The 12,344-nt window shown below is 37.0% G+C and overlaps 1 protein-coding gene across 1 annotated transcript; it reads left to right on the plus strand.

The window, feature by feature from the left end:
* The first annotated feature begins 166 nt into the window (after positions 1–166).
* On the plus strand, positions 167–11,363 carry LOC125236783 (Meckel syndrome type 1 protein). Its single transcript, XM_048143709.1, has 7 exons — positions 167–298; positions 545–1,030; positions 4,166–4,355; positions 6,269–6,424; positions 8,089–8,224; positions 10,005–10,240; positions 11,058–11,363. The coding sequence occupies exons 1-7, from the start codon at positions 222–224 to the stop codon at positions 11,292–11,294; spliced, it is 1,518 nt and encodes a 505-aa protein (XP_047999666.1). The 5' UTR covers positions 167–221; the 3' UTR covers positions 11,295–11,363.
* Positions 11,364–12,344: the final 981 nt, after the last annotated feature.

Here is a 12,344-nt window from a genome sequence, read left to right on the forward strand (position 1 = left end):
TTTTTATAATTTATTGATGTATTGCATAGATGTATTGTACTTACCAATCTTTGAAGCGTGTATTCGAACATACATCACCGTTGTCAAGGAAACGTTTGTGTTGTCATTTTTGTAAACGTCAAAACACTTGTACGAGTGTACGATGGTTTATTGAAAAAGTTTTGAAATAGTTAAATAAAGTATTGAACTAAACTAATTATTCATTACACAATTTACACACAATGAATAATTTTGACCGAAATAATAAAGTGACTGGTGTACACTGGCTGAAGTCACCTATAAAAAATATTTCCATAAAGTAAGATATCGTTTATAAGCTTTGGCTTGCTTTTGCTTATAAGTAGTGTAAAATAATATATTTTAGCCCAAAACAGGTTTCAGTCAAGTATTTGAATGAAAAGTTATATATATATATATGTATATGTATTTCTGTGAAGTTGACCGTCAATGGATATGTAAAAGATTATTCTCATTAAACTGTACCTATAATTTGTACTAAAACTTCACTCAATTCGGACTTACTGCTAATAATTACCGTTTTCAGGATAAGACTAAAACCTCACGAAGGAATTAAAACATTACCAAAGTTCGAGACCTATAAAAATGACTCAAACAGCACCATTCAGCAAGTAGAAAACATCAAAATAGAAGAATATGAATTCCAATGGCAAGAAAAAGCATTCAGCTTGCATGAAATACAGCGGTACAGTGATGTACATAACTGTATATCCGAAAATGAGTTGACATATCATGATTTGTTGGAAGACACGGATTACCAACCTAGCAAAATATTTACATACATTCATCATGACTACCATTTGCCGATGCCAGTTAATAAAATTAAAAAGCCAACTAGTGGTTCTGATATTCTAAATTTGAATTCTTGCTTAGAGAAATTGAATTTGAGTGAAAAAGTATTTAGAGAAGATACAAGCTCTATGGCACATTTGTTTAGAAGTGAGGAAAGTATAGCTAGTGATGAAAAATGGACTTCTATGCATGTGATGTATGATAACTCTGAGTATAATGAGTAAGTATCTACTGCAAACAGTAATAGTATAATTCCATATTTTGAATATATTAAGAAATGTCTTTCTTTATTACTGCCCAAAAATTTATTTGTAATCTGGGAATCTGTAAAGGGTAACTTGTAACTTCAACATATTTTTATCTGAATTACATTGCAAAGACAACCTGATCTTTCCGTCCGAGGATATTGTAGAAATCAAGTGTAAGAGTACCTGACCGATCGCTCGGTTACATACATACATACATACAATCACGCCTGTATCCCATGAAGGGGTAGGCAGAGCACATGAAACTACTCAAGTTTCAGTGCCACTCTTGGCAAATAAGGGGTTGAAAGAAAATGAAACTGTGACATTCGCTCGGTTCTATTTTATTATATCACATCTTTAGATAAAAAAACTCTATAAATACAAAAAAAAACTTTATTTCTGGCCGGGATTCGAAACCTTGACACATGCGGTGTGCCTGCGAATATTAGACCGACCCAATTACGACGGAGCTACGCGACGCCGATGCGCGGACGACAAAATGAGCGACTATCTTTTGTGTTTACTAACGCGAAAGGAAAACGCATGAAAACTCTAAAATTCGCGTTTTCCGGGACCTTAGGCTAAGCTAGATCGATTTTTCATCCCCGAAAACCCCCACATAACAAATTTCACCGAAATCGTTTGAGCGGTTTCCGAGATCGTCGGTATATATAAATAAATATACAAGAACTAGCTTTTACCCGCGGCTTCGCCCGCGTAATAAAAGTATTCTTATTGAAACGTTTACAAAAAAATAAGATTTTCATTTGGATCCGTAGGTTTCTTTGTAGGTACATCTGTCCGCGATTATTTCGATTAAGGTAAAGCGGGGCAATTCTCGACTGGGGGCCATTGTAACTGATCTATTTGCTGTACGGTCAGCCAAGAACCTTACACTGCTTTTTGGCTGACTGTACCTTACACATATTACTATTGTTTTAAAAGAAATTCTTGCAATGATTGTAGAATTGTTACACAGCGACCACAGCGTAGGTAGTAGGTACGAATATGTATGTATTTTACCTATATAAATATTTATACTGGGGAAACTTCATACAACCCACATAGCCAGTATCTCGACGCTATGGTCGGTAGGGTAAAAAGTACTTCCTTGCATTATCGCTTACAATTTTTTCCATTTTGCTTATACTTATTGCAAATGTAAACATATAAAAGGCAAGCAAACAACGATCTTCTTACAGCACATTGAATATAATAGTTATCACGGATGCAGGATACTCGCCGATGCCTACTTACTAATCCCTTCCCGCTGAGCCACCTGCATTTTACACTGCCTAGATAGCGATTGCCGACCGGAATAATTTCCGACCCCAATCCCTATTCTTATCCCCGTCCCTATCTGTATCCTTGTCCCCGTCCCCATCCCCGTCCCGTCCCTGTCCCTATCCCCGTCCCCGTCCCCTATTTTTATCCCGATTCCTATCCCTATCCCTATCCCGATTCCTATCCCTATCCCTATCCCTATCCCGATTCGCCTTTGTACAAATGATGTGTGTGTTCTTTTTTTCTTTAGGTACTGTGTGTGTTCTTATCTTTGTACAATAAAGTGTATTACTACTACTACTACTACTACTAATCTTGTTTCCCCATACAAACTTTGAACCCCCATTTGAGCCCTTTAGGAGGCGAATTTTAAAAAAATCCTTTCTTAGTACTCCTCTACACTATATAAGGAACCTACGTGCCAAATTTGAAATCTCTAGGACCAGCGGTTTCGGCTGTGCGTTGATATGTCAGTCAGTCAGTCAATATCTTCTTTTATATATATTTTTGATATTTAAACCCCATTGCACCACAACAGGGGAGAAGGTATTTCACTTCCGCCTCGTTAGATTTTAAAAACGTTGTATTTATCGTGATCAGCGACCCGATAAACCATAAAAACGATACCCATATTGATTTTTTGACTTTATCACCCCCTTTTCACCCTTTTAGGGGTTAAATTTTCAAAAAACCTGAAACACGTATTCAGTCATATGTCTTAAGGAATCTTCCTGTGAAGTTTCGAATAAAATAGTCAAACTAATCTTGTTTCCCCATACAAACTTTGAACGCCCATTTGACCCCCTTAGGAGGTGAATTTTGGAAAATCCTTTCTTAGTGCTCCTCTACACTACATAAGGAACCTACGTGCCAAATTTGAAATCTCTAGGACCAGCGGTTTCGGCTGTGCGTTGATATGTCAGTCAGTCAGTCAATATCTTCTTTTATATATATTTATGATATTTAAACCCCATTGCACCACAACAGGGGAGAAGGTATTTCACTTCCGCCTCGTTAGATTTTAAAAACGTTGTATTTATCGTGATCAGCGACCCGATAAATCATAAAAACGATACCCATATTGATTTTTTGACTTTATCACCCCCTTTTCACCCTTTTAGGGGTTAAATTTTCAAAAAACCTGAAACACGTATTCAGTCATATGTCTTAAGGAATCTTCCTGTGAAGTTTCGAATAAAATAGTCAAACTAATCTTGTTTCCCCATACAAACTTTGAACGCCCATTTGACCCCCTTAGGAGGTGAATTTTGGAAAATCCTTTCTTAGTGCTCCTCTACACTACATAAGGAACCTACGTGCCAAATTTGAAATCTCTAGGACCAGCGGTTTCGGCTGTGCGTTGATATGTCAGTCAGTCAGTCAGTCAGTCAGTCAGCTTCTTCTTTTATATATTTAGATTGCTCGTTTAAAGGTATAAGATATGGGTTTAAGTGCTGGACAACTGGGCATCTCAATTTAGTTTACTTTCATTGCTAAGAGTTGGACTACAACTTAAGTAGTTTCATGTCTCTTGGAAATACCAGCATAACTTTATCCAGGTGTTACTATTTCATTGCGTATGAGTTGTTCTCTTTTAATTTCTGTGTTTGTAATTCATTAGCTTTTGCCCGTGGCTTCGTTCACGTTAGAAAGAGACAAAAAGAAGCCTATGTCATTCCTGATCCCTTCAACTATCTCCACTTAAAAAATCACGACAATCGTCGCTCCGTTTTGCCGTGAAGGACGGACAAACAGACACACACACTTTCCCATTTATAATATTAGTATGGATAATAACCAAATATCAAACCTGTAAATTCCAGAGACTCGCAACTCCTTCTAAAACAAGAGACTACCCTCCTGTCTCTCTACCACAATGTGTCACTGAACTACCTGATTGTGTCTCCCGATGTGAATAGCCTGGACTTGAACCCGTACCAGCTGGAGACGGGGTATGAATATGCGGTTGATCTGGACTTTGAGAGATTGGATGGAGAGGAGTTATTAGTACTGGTAAGATTTTTGTAAAGCCTAAAAAAATATTGCGTATGGAACACCTCAAACACCTGTTACATCAGATTAGGAAGATTTTTTTTATTTAGGGCTGGTTGCATAAAACCGTCTGTCACCGTTAAAGCATTTGTTAAATGTTATTGTATGGGAAGTTCCATAGACATCTGCTGCGTGACGATGATGTGTCTGTCAAATGTGGATGATGCAACTGGCCTTAACATGCCTAATGTAACAGTGAAACTAGATGGAGCTGTTTGGCTCGCACACATAACACATACACCGTGTTTCACTTAACACTAAAAACCTGAAAACTGTTTGTTCAGAATCGAGAGTAGAATCGATTGAGCTATATCTTGATGGGGGTAATATTTTTTGTTTTAATTTGTATTATTAGTTATTGTTTACGTGCCCATTCTACAAATTTGTAATACAACATTGTGCATATCATATTGTTAGAGGTTGTATACCTTTTTCAGTATTTAAGGGTATTAATACTGGCTGGTTACTTGGACGATTATTTTTTCCGCTACGAGATAGACGTTGTGCGTCAGTTTAATTTTAAAGTTTATCATAAGTCAAAACAAATTGAACTCGTACCTAATTACAACCTTGTCATTTTGAATTTTAGGTTTAAATTTGCTTACTGAGTCACCTGTCCAATTTGAAGTTTACTGTGACACAGGTTAAAGTGCTTTACATTGACATAGCTGTCTATTGGTAAACCTTATGTCGTTGCAGTAACGTACACAATTAAACAGTTTGAAGGTATATGATGGTAGCTAGCAATTATTTTATTGAGTGTAGAGTTAAAAGCCGAGTAGAGCTGCACAGAAAATTTAAAACTCAATTTAAAAAAATAATAATCATCAGATTAAAAAATGAACATTCTAGATACGTTTAAAAAAATAAAAATCAGTTGGGGTGTCTGAGCTTTTGAGTGATACCGGAAACACCGTGTATATGTTTGTGGCAAACAAACATACAACCTGCCTAGAGCATTAGCAAATGTAATATTTTTGAAAAAAAAAAATTGTATTTCTACTCAGAATCACTAGCTTCTTCAATCCTAGTAGTTAAGAAAATTGTCCCATACGATTTTTTCTTATTTTGTTACCATTTTCTATACCTACATGTTGTGAGGGGTAACAAAAATGTATGGAAATTCTGGGACACTTTTTGTCTCCTAGTGAGATTGAAAGTACTCGTGATTCTGAGTACAATAAAATTGACCTGAAATTCCCTAAAAAAATAATGGTAAGCAGCCACTGTAGCCCATGGCGTAGATAACAATATGAGTAGAGTCCAGGTTACCAGTGTCATTCTGGCTATGGTGCCTGCAGTTTGGATACTTTGGATAACTTCAATTTTGTTTTTGTATTGTATATAAACTGCTATTAAGGCACTGGTCTCACCGCGAGCTAGTAAGCTATGAGCTACTTATCGGCTATAAAAACGAACAAAAGATAAGCACTCCCGTGCAAATAAAAGAGACACGGCGATATTGATAGCTCACCGCTGGGTGAGTAACTATAAACATCGCCGTGTCTCTTTTATTAACGCGGGAGTGATTATCTTTTGTTCGTTTTTATAGCCGATAGCTCATAGTTTACTAGCTCGCGGTGGGACCAGTGCCTTAATTAGCTGTATTTGTGACTCATGTTTTTCGCGTCACAGTCATCCTTTAAAAAATCACAGCTGCAAGATCAAAATGTTCATAAAGAATTTTCTTTTCTTAATATCATTGTCTACAACTCTAATTGTCAACATTGTCTTAAGTTACCGCGATAGTTATTCATGAAATACTCGTAAAACTATGGAAACGGATTTTATCGCGTATAATGAATTTACAATTCATCCCGACGTTTCGAACACTTTACAGCATTCGTGGTCACCCGTTTGAATTTTCTTTTCAGTTAAAAAAGTTGTCCACGAAATGGGAGAAGCGCCACAAGCAGCTGTTAAAGTTTGCCATGCCCCCGTTAGGCAGGAGACACTACTGTGTCACCTTGGAGATCCTCTCGGCGACAGACTTTGATTTTGACAATTTGTATGTGGAGTTTCATATTAAGGTGAGGTATTTTTCAACCAAATGTTTGATTTTTAAGATTAGGCATAATAGTTATTTGTTATACAAGGATGCAAAGTTGTATTTCAACACACGAGAAGTAGGTAAAATACATTTGAAATTAAACGCAAAAAACGCGTTTATCACTGCTTCCAGTAATTCCACGGGTGGTAAATCATCTCCATCACTATTAAATACATCCACTTTTATCAGTTTTAAAGCAGAAAATTTGACTATATTCAAGGTCAAATTACTTTTCCCCTCACTAGCTCGGAAACGCATGTTTTGTCCTTTAATACCAGCGGGTAAAAACGCATTTTATCCACTAGTGGGTAAAGTAATTTGACCTTGAATAAAGTCAAATTAACTGCTTTAAAATTGATAAAAGTAGGTGAATCTAGTAATAAAGATGATTTACCACCTGTGGAGCTACTGGAAGCAGTGATAAACGCATTTTTTGCGTTGTAGTTTCCTCGCTATAATGAGGGGAAAAGTTTTGTGTTACACTCGGGTGCAAATGTATTTTACTTCTCGTGTGTTAAAAAACTCGCAAGTTCAGGATTCTATTCTCGAACCACTCGCTTCGCTCGTGGTTCAACTATATTTCACTTGCTCGTTTTTCGATTCCACACTCGGCGTTAAAATACAACTTTGCCCCCTTGTATAACAAATAACTATTATCCACTAGTGGATAAAAAACGTTTTTACCCGCTGGTATTAAAGGACACAACACGTGTTTCCGAGCTAGTGAGGGGAAAAATCATTTATTTACAAAGAGATAGTTACAAGACGACAATACATTGCAATGCATTGGTATCACGCAACAAGACAGGTTTGGGTTTGATTTTTGATTTTTTGGTTGTCATCAGTTTTTTTTTTTTCAAAAATATGCAAAATATAACGCTTTACATATAGTAGAAACTGTAGGTAGAGTATAGGTTTCCCCAAACCTATCGGAATCGGCTCTGGCCGAGCAAAAATCGCTCGTTAGTATGAAAAAGCTTACGCGTTGGAAAGCTGAACGCATCCGTACGCATGTTCATACCTTCAAATCAAGAGTGAACAGGCATCTTCTGGGCGAGCTCACTCCATCGTAGGCCACGTCTTTGCCTTTGGCTAGTCTGTGGTCAAGAGTAAGCCCATTTATAATAATAAAAAAAAAAAAACATTGAGGAATAAATAAAGGGGAGAGTTGTAACTCCATACATCAGTAAAAGCAAGTTATTTGTAGTGACATCTCATCGGTAGGTTTGGGGAGACCCAAAATGCTACAGGATGAGTTACCACGGTGTTAAATACAGAACCGACAAAATAAAATAAAAAAACATTTTCTCCAATGAGTGCCTGGGCCATTTTTTTAAAGTTGCCCATCCCACTTTTTTTGTAACATGGGTATTTTTTACGCGATTCATACTCGGAATCGCGAGGTCTTTCGATCCTGATAGGAGATGTCCCCAAGATTTCCATACATTTTTCAAACCTTCCAATTGAAAAAAATGGTAACGGAATGGGAAAAATACCTTGGGACAGTTTGTTTGTCCTATTAGAATTGAAAGAGCTCGCGATTCTGAGTGGAAACGACATAAAAAAATCCAAATAAAAAAAAATTGGGGCAACTTTGAAAAAAATGGTCCGCCTAGACTTTTTAAATAGCAATATATCTTTCAGGTGCCAGAAGAATTGCAGTGTTCAGATGTACTGCACGGTAGAACACACATCTCCAAGTCTAATACTAATTATAGTGAGAAATATTGGAATTTCGGACATTTGGTGGAACTTAATTTAGATGGGCCTTTGAATATAGGTAAAGTAAAGTTTATTTTATTTATCAATAGTACCTAACTAGCACCGTATTATTTATATTAGTAGTATCAGACAATTTCAAACTGAAATAGATATCATAAGGTAGGTACAATAAAGAAAAAGCGATCATCGATTTGAACAGTGACCGGACCGGGCATCGAACCCTGTGGTCCATTTCTCGAAACTACAAGTTACAATTTACAAGTGGTTGTTAATGTCTAATATGACAAGTTGGAAAGAGACTTCTGCTTGTAACTTGTAACTTTCAGTTTTGAGAAATGTTAGAAGCGGAAGTCTCTAACTTGTCATATAAGACATTGACAACCACTTGTAAATTGTAACTTGTAGTTTCGAGAAATGGGCCGCAGGTCTTAACTACGTACTTAACGTCCTTACCAGTAGACCACTGCAGTACCTGTCTAAAAATTTTATGGTGTACATATAAACACACATACATATAATCACGCCTGTATCCCATAAAGGGGTAGGCAGAGCACATGAACTACTAAGTTTCAGTGCCACTCTTGGCAAAAAGGGGTTGAAAGAAATCCAAATTGTGACATTGCAGTGACAGGTTGCCAGCCTCTCGCCTACGCCACAATTTAACCCATATCCCACAGTCGACTTCTACGACACCCACGGGAAGAAAGGGGTGGTGAAATTCTTAACCCGTCACCACACGGGAAACACGGTCAAACACGGATTTTATGGTGTATGTTGTAAAATTTATAAACTACATAACTGTAAAAGTTTCGCTGTTAGAAAATTACTGTCAAAATTCCGGTCAAGTGCGAGCTGTTTCTGAAACAAAAAAAACAATATGGGTACAGTCACCGGCATAAATAAGTAATGATTTCTATATCTTGTCACATTAACGTCTTGTATGAAATGTCATACGAAATAGGCTACTTGACCCTTTTTTAAAGTTTGTCTTATATTATTACTTGCTGTCCAATTAACCGAATAAAAATATCACTATATTTTATTTATTTTTTTTTTTTTTCAGTAGCCTACCTAGTGTCCCACTGCTGGGCAAAGGCCTCCCCCCTAGATTTCGATATTTTATTATCACTTATAAACCGCAAAAAATATTTTTAAAGAATATTTACATAATCAGGCAAAAACAACATCAGCCATGTCATCTATAGATTTTCTGTGAATGAAGTCATTCAGTGCGAAAACAACACTTTCTGACACTAAGTACACGAGGCATAAAGGTCATTATATCAGTGATTGAATTGACATGACTTCTATGACGTCACTACACGGCCGACAGCGTTTTCGGTGGCCAAAAAAAATACTCACATTTTTGAATTAATAACCTAACCACAAAATTAAAATTTTGAAAAAACCCGACCGCGACATAGTGGACCGATTTTCATGAAACACTCCTGACTAACTCAGCTTTCAGAACAAAAAAACTAAATCAAAATCGGTTCATCCGTTCGAGAGCTACGATGCCACAGACAGACACACACACAGACAGACAGACAAACAGACAGACAGACAGACATACACACAGACAGTCACGTCAAACTTATAACACCCCGTCGTTTTTGCGTCGGGGGTTAAAAAGACGTAGTCATCGTACACATTTAAAACCCAAAATAATTAAATATTGGTTTCTTATGTCAAATATTACAGAAGACAATCATTTATTGTGCCAAATTAGATATGGGTCTAGTAGCCTATTGTCAAACGATTAAAGCGACAAGGTATAGAAATCTTCACTTATTTATGCTGATGACTGTACCTTTCAGATTTTTTTTATGTAATTCCAGATCCACCACCCCTAAAACTCTTCTTCGAAATAATCTCCACTGACTGGTGGGGTCGCCAACGCACAGAAGGCTACAGCTATCTCGCTCTAACGCCCCGCCCCGGCCGCTATAGCCGGCAGCTGTCCTGCTCTCGCCCAGAAGAGTTGAATCATTGCGAAGGGGAGGGCAGGAGGTTCTTTGTGGGGGGGTGCCACTTGATTAGGGACTTGGAGGTGTTGGTTCAACCTCAGTTGCAGGTAATTTAGTTTTCACCACACCAATTGGAAAAGGCTTACTTTATTTTTCGAAAACAGATAACAAAATTGCATTTTATCCACAAGAGTGCAAAGTAATTTCATACAAATTTTTACTTGATGTCTTAAGCTGTAGAATTTACCTATAAATGATGATTTTGAATCATAAATATTGAATAAATGGATGGATTTTATCCTCGTGTTGGTGTGGTGAAAAATGTTGTCTTTCACTCGGTGGAAATAGTTACGATACAAATGCGGAAAAATGTTGAAAAAAGTAACTCGTGCGTGTAGTTTTTTTTTTCGAAATTATCGCCACTCCTTTCGAACTTCCTTTTCGCAAGAGTATCGTACGACGTTTTTCAGTCTAGGCCCTCTGAAGTTTCAACCAACCAAAGAGCACCATCTGTACTGAAAATTGTACATGGAAACCCTCGCTCGAGTATCAATATTAGCTCGTGCGATTAAGCAACAACATTGCCCCTTAGAAAACAAATTTAATAACTATTACTACATATCTTTCCTAGATAAATAAATAAATAAATATTTTAGGACATTCTTACACAGATTGACTGAGGCCCACGGTAAGCTCAAGAAGGCTTGTGTTGTGGGTACTCAGACAACGATATATATAATATATAAATACTTATATACATAGAAAACATCCATGACTCGGGAACAAATATCTGTGCTCATCACACAAATAAATGCCCTTACCGGGATTCGAACCTGGGACTGCGGCGCAGCAGGCAGGGTCACTACCGACTGTGCCAGACTGGTATGAATGACCAGATATGAATAACATACTCGTTTTTTTCAGGACGCAAACTTCAAATTCACCACCACCGGTAACCTTTTCATCCGGTGGTCGACCATCGCCCAGTCTCCCCTCCCTGGGTTCAAACCAGCTCCTAGCCAAGTGTCCCACTCGTCCGCGCTACTTAGGGGGGCCGAGGCGGTGCTGAGGCAGTATAGACGAGCGAGGGCCAGGCTGGCTGAGGCTACTAGGGATTTTAATGTTCAGGAAACTGTGTTTGGGTCTGATGATGATGATTAAAATAGTGTTTATTTTATAAGATGAATTGTAAGACTAAGGGTCCATTTAGACGGTACGAGAGCTCGCATACGAGTTTTATTACATTACGGTATTTGATGGCTGTGCAAAATTGTATGTACCCTCAACAGCCCGCAATGTAACTATTATATAAAATCGCATGCGAGTTCGCACGCCGTCTAAATTATACCTAAACCAAGATTAAACAAAAAAAATACTGGGTAGGTCTAGGTATACAGAAAAATAAAGATTTTTACAAAACTACATTAAGTTTCTTTATATCTAGTTATATACTAATAAATATAGCTTATTGATCAATACATAATTATACTAATCTATGTTATTGATTCTTTATTAAACAAATATTATAAAATTACACAAATAACAAGAGAAACTAGTAAATTGCGTAAGAATGAGAGAACACTAGAACATTGAAATATACACAGAAACTCGACTTTTAAAATACCCTTACCATACCAAAAAGACGGAAATAAAGCTACTTAGTCCAGTTTTTATAAAAAAAAACCAAATAAACCTACAACAGTAGGTATAGTCAACCAATTGGAACCCTAGGCCATTGTAGAACTAGGTCATAGTGATGTTATTTATAAATCAGATTGTAAGAAATCTCTTACTGCTTGTTACTTTGCCATGGTTGTAGAGTGGCCTAGGGTTCCAATTGGTTGAGTTGAGTGTACATAGATAACTGTTCTTAGATGCTAGTTTTGAATCAGACGCAGCATCTTGACTTTTATAATACCCTTGTGCTCTTTATTTTCTACATAAATACACATTATTTATCCTCAACAAATCAATCTCCTAGACAACAAAATATATTCTTATTTTCTACATTTTCACGTTACGTACGCTAATACGTGCGTTAATATATTATATGTCTAAGGTTTTGATTGATATTTCAAAATTGGTCTCTCAATGCACCGCCTACAATCTTCTCTGCTTTGCCCAAAGTTTGACTGGTAGAGAATGCCTCATGGCATTAAGTTCGCCTTTTGTACATTACGTTATTCTTTTGTGCAATAAAGTTTAAATAAA

The sequence above is a fragment of the Leguminivora glycinivorella genome, chromosome 19, assembly GCF_023078275.1.
Source record: "Leguminivora glycinivorella isolate SPB_JAAS2020 chromosome 19, LegGlyc_1.1, whole genome shotgun sequence".
Classification (NCBI taxonomy): Eukaryota; Metazoa; Arthropoda; class Insecta; order Lepidoptera; family Tortricidae; genus Leguminivora; species Leguminivora glycinivorella.

What these genes read in the sequence shown, in the direction of transcription:
- LOC125236783 (XM_048143709.1), top strand. Translation starts at nt 222, where the DNA reads ATGAATAATTTTGACCGAAATAATAAAGTGACTGGTGTACACTGGCTG. An exon ending in AGATGGGCCTTTGAATATAG is followed by an intron (nt 8,225 to 10,004) that starts GTAAAGTAAAGT and finishes ATGTAATTCCAG; the next exon opens with ATCCACCACCCCTAAAACTC. An exon ending in TGGTTCAACCTCAGTTGCAG is followed by an intron (nt 10,241 to 11,057) that starts GTAATTTAGTTT and finishes CGTTTTTTTCAG; the next exon opens with GACGCAAACTTCAAATTCAC.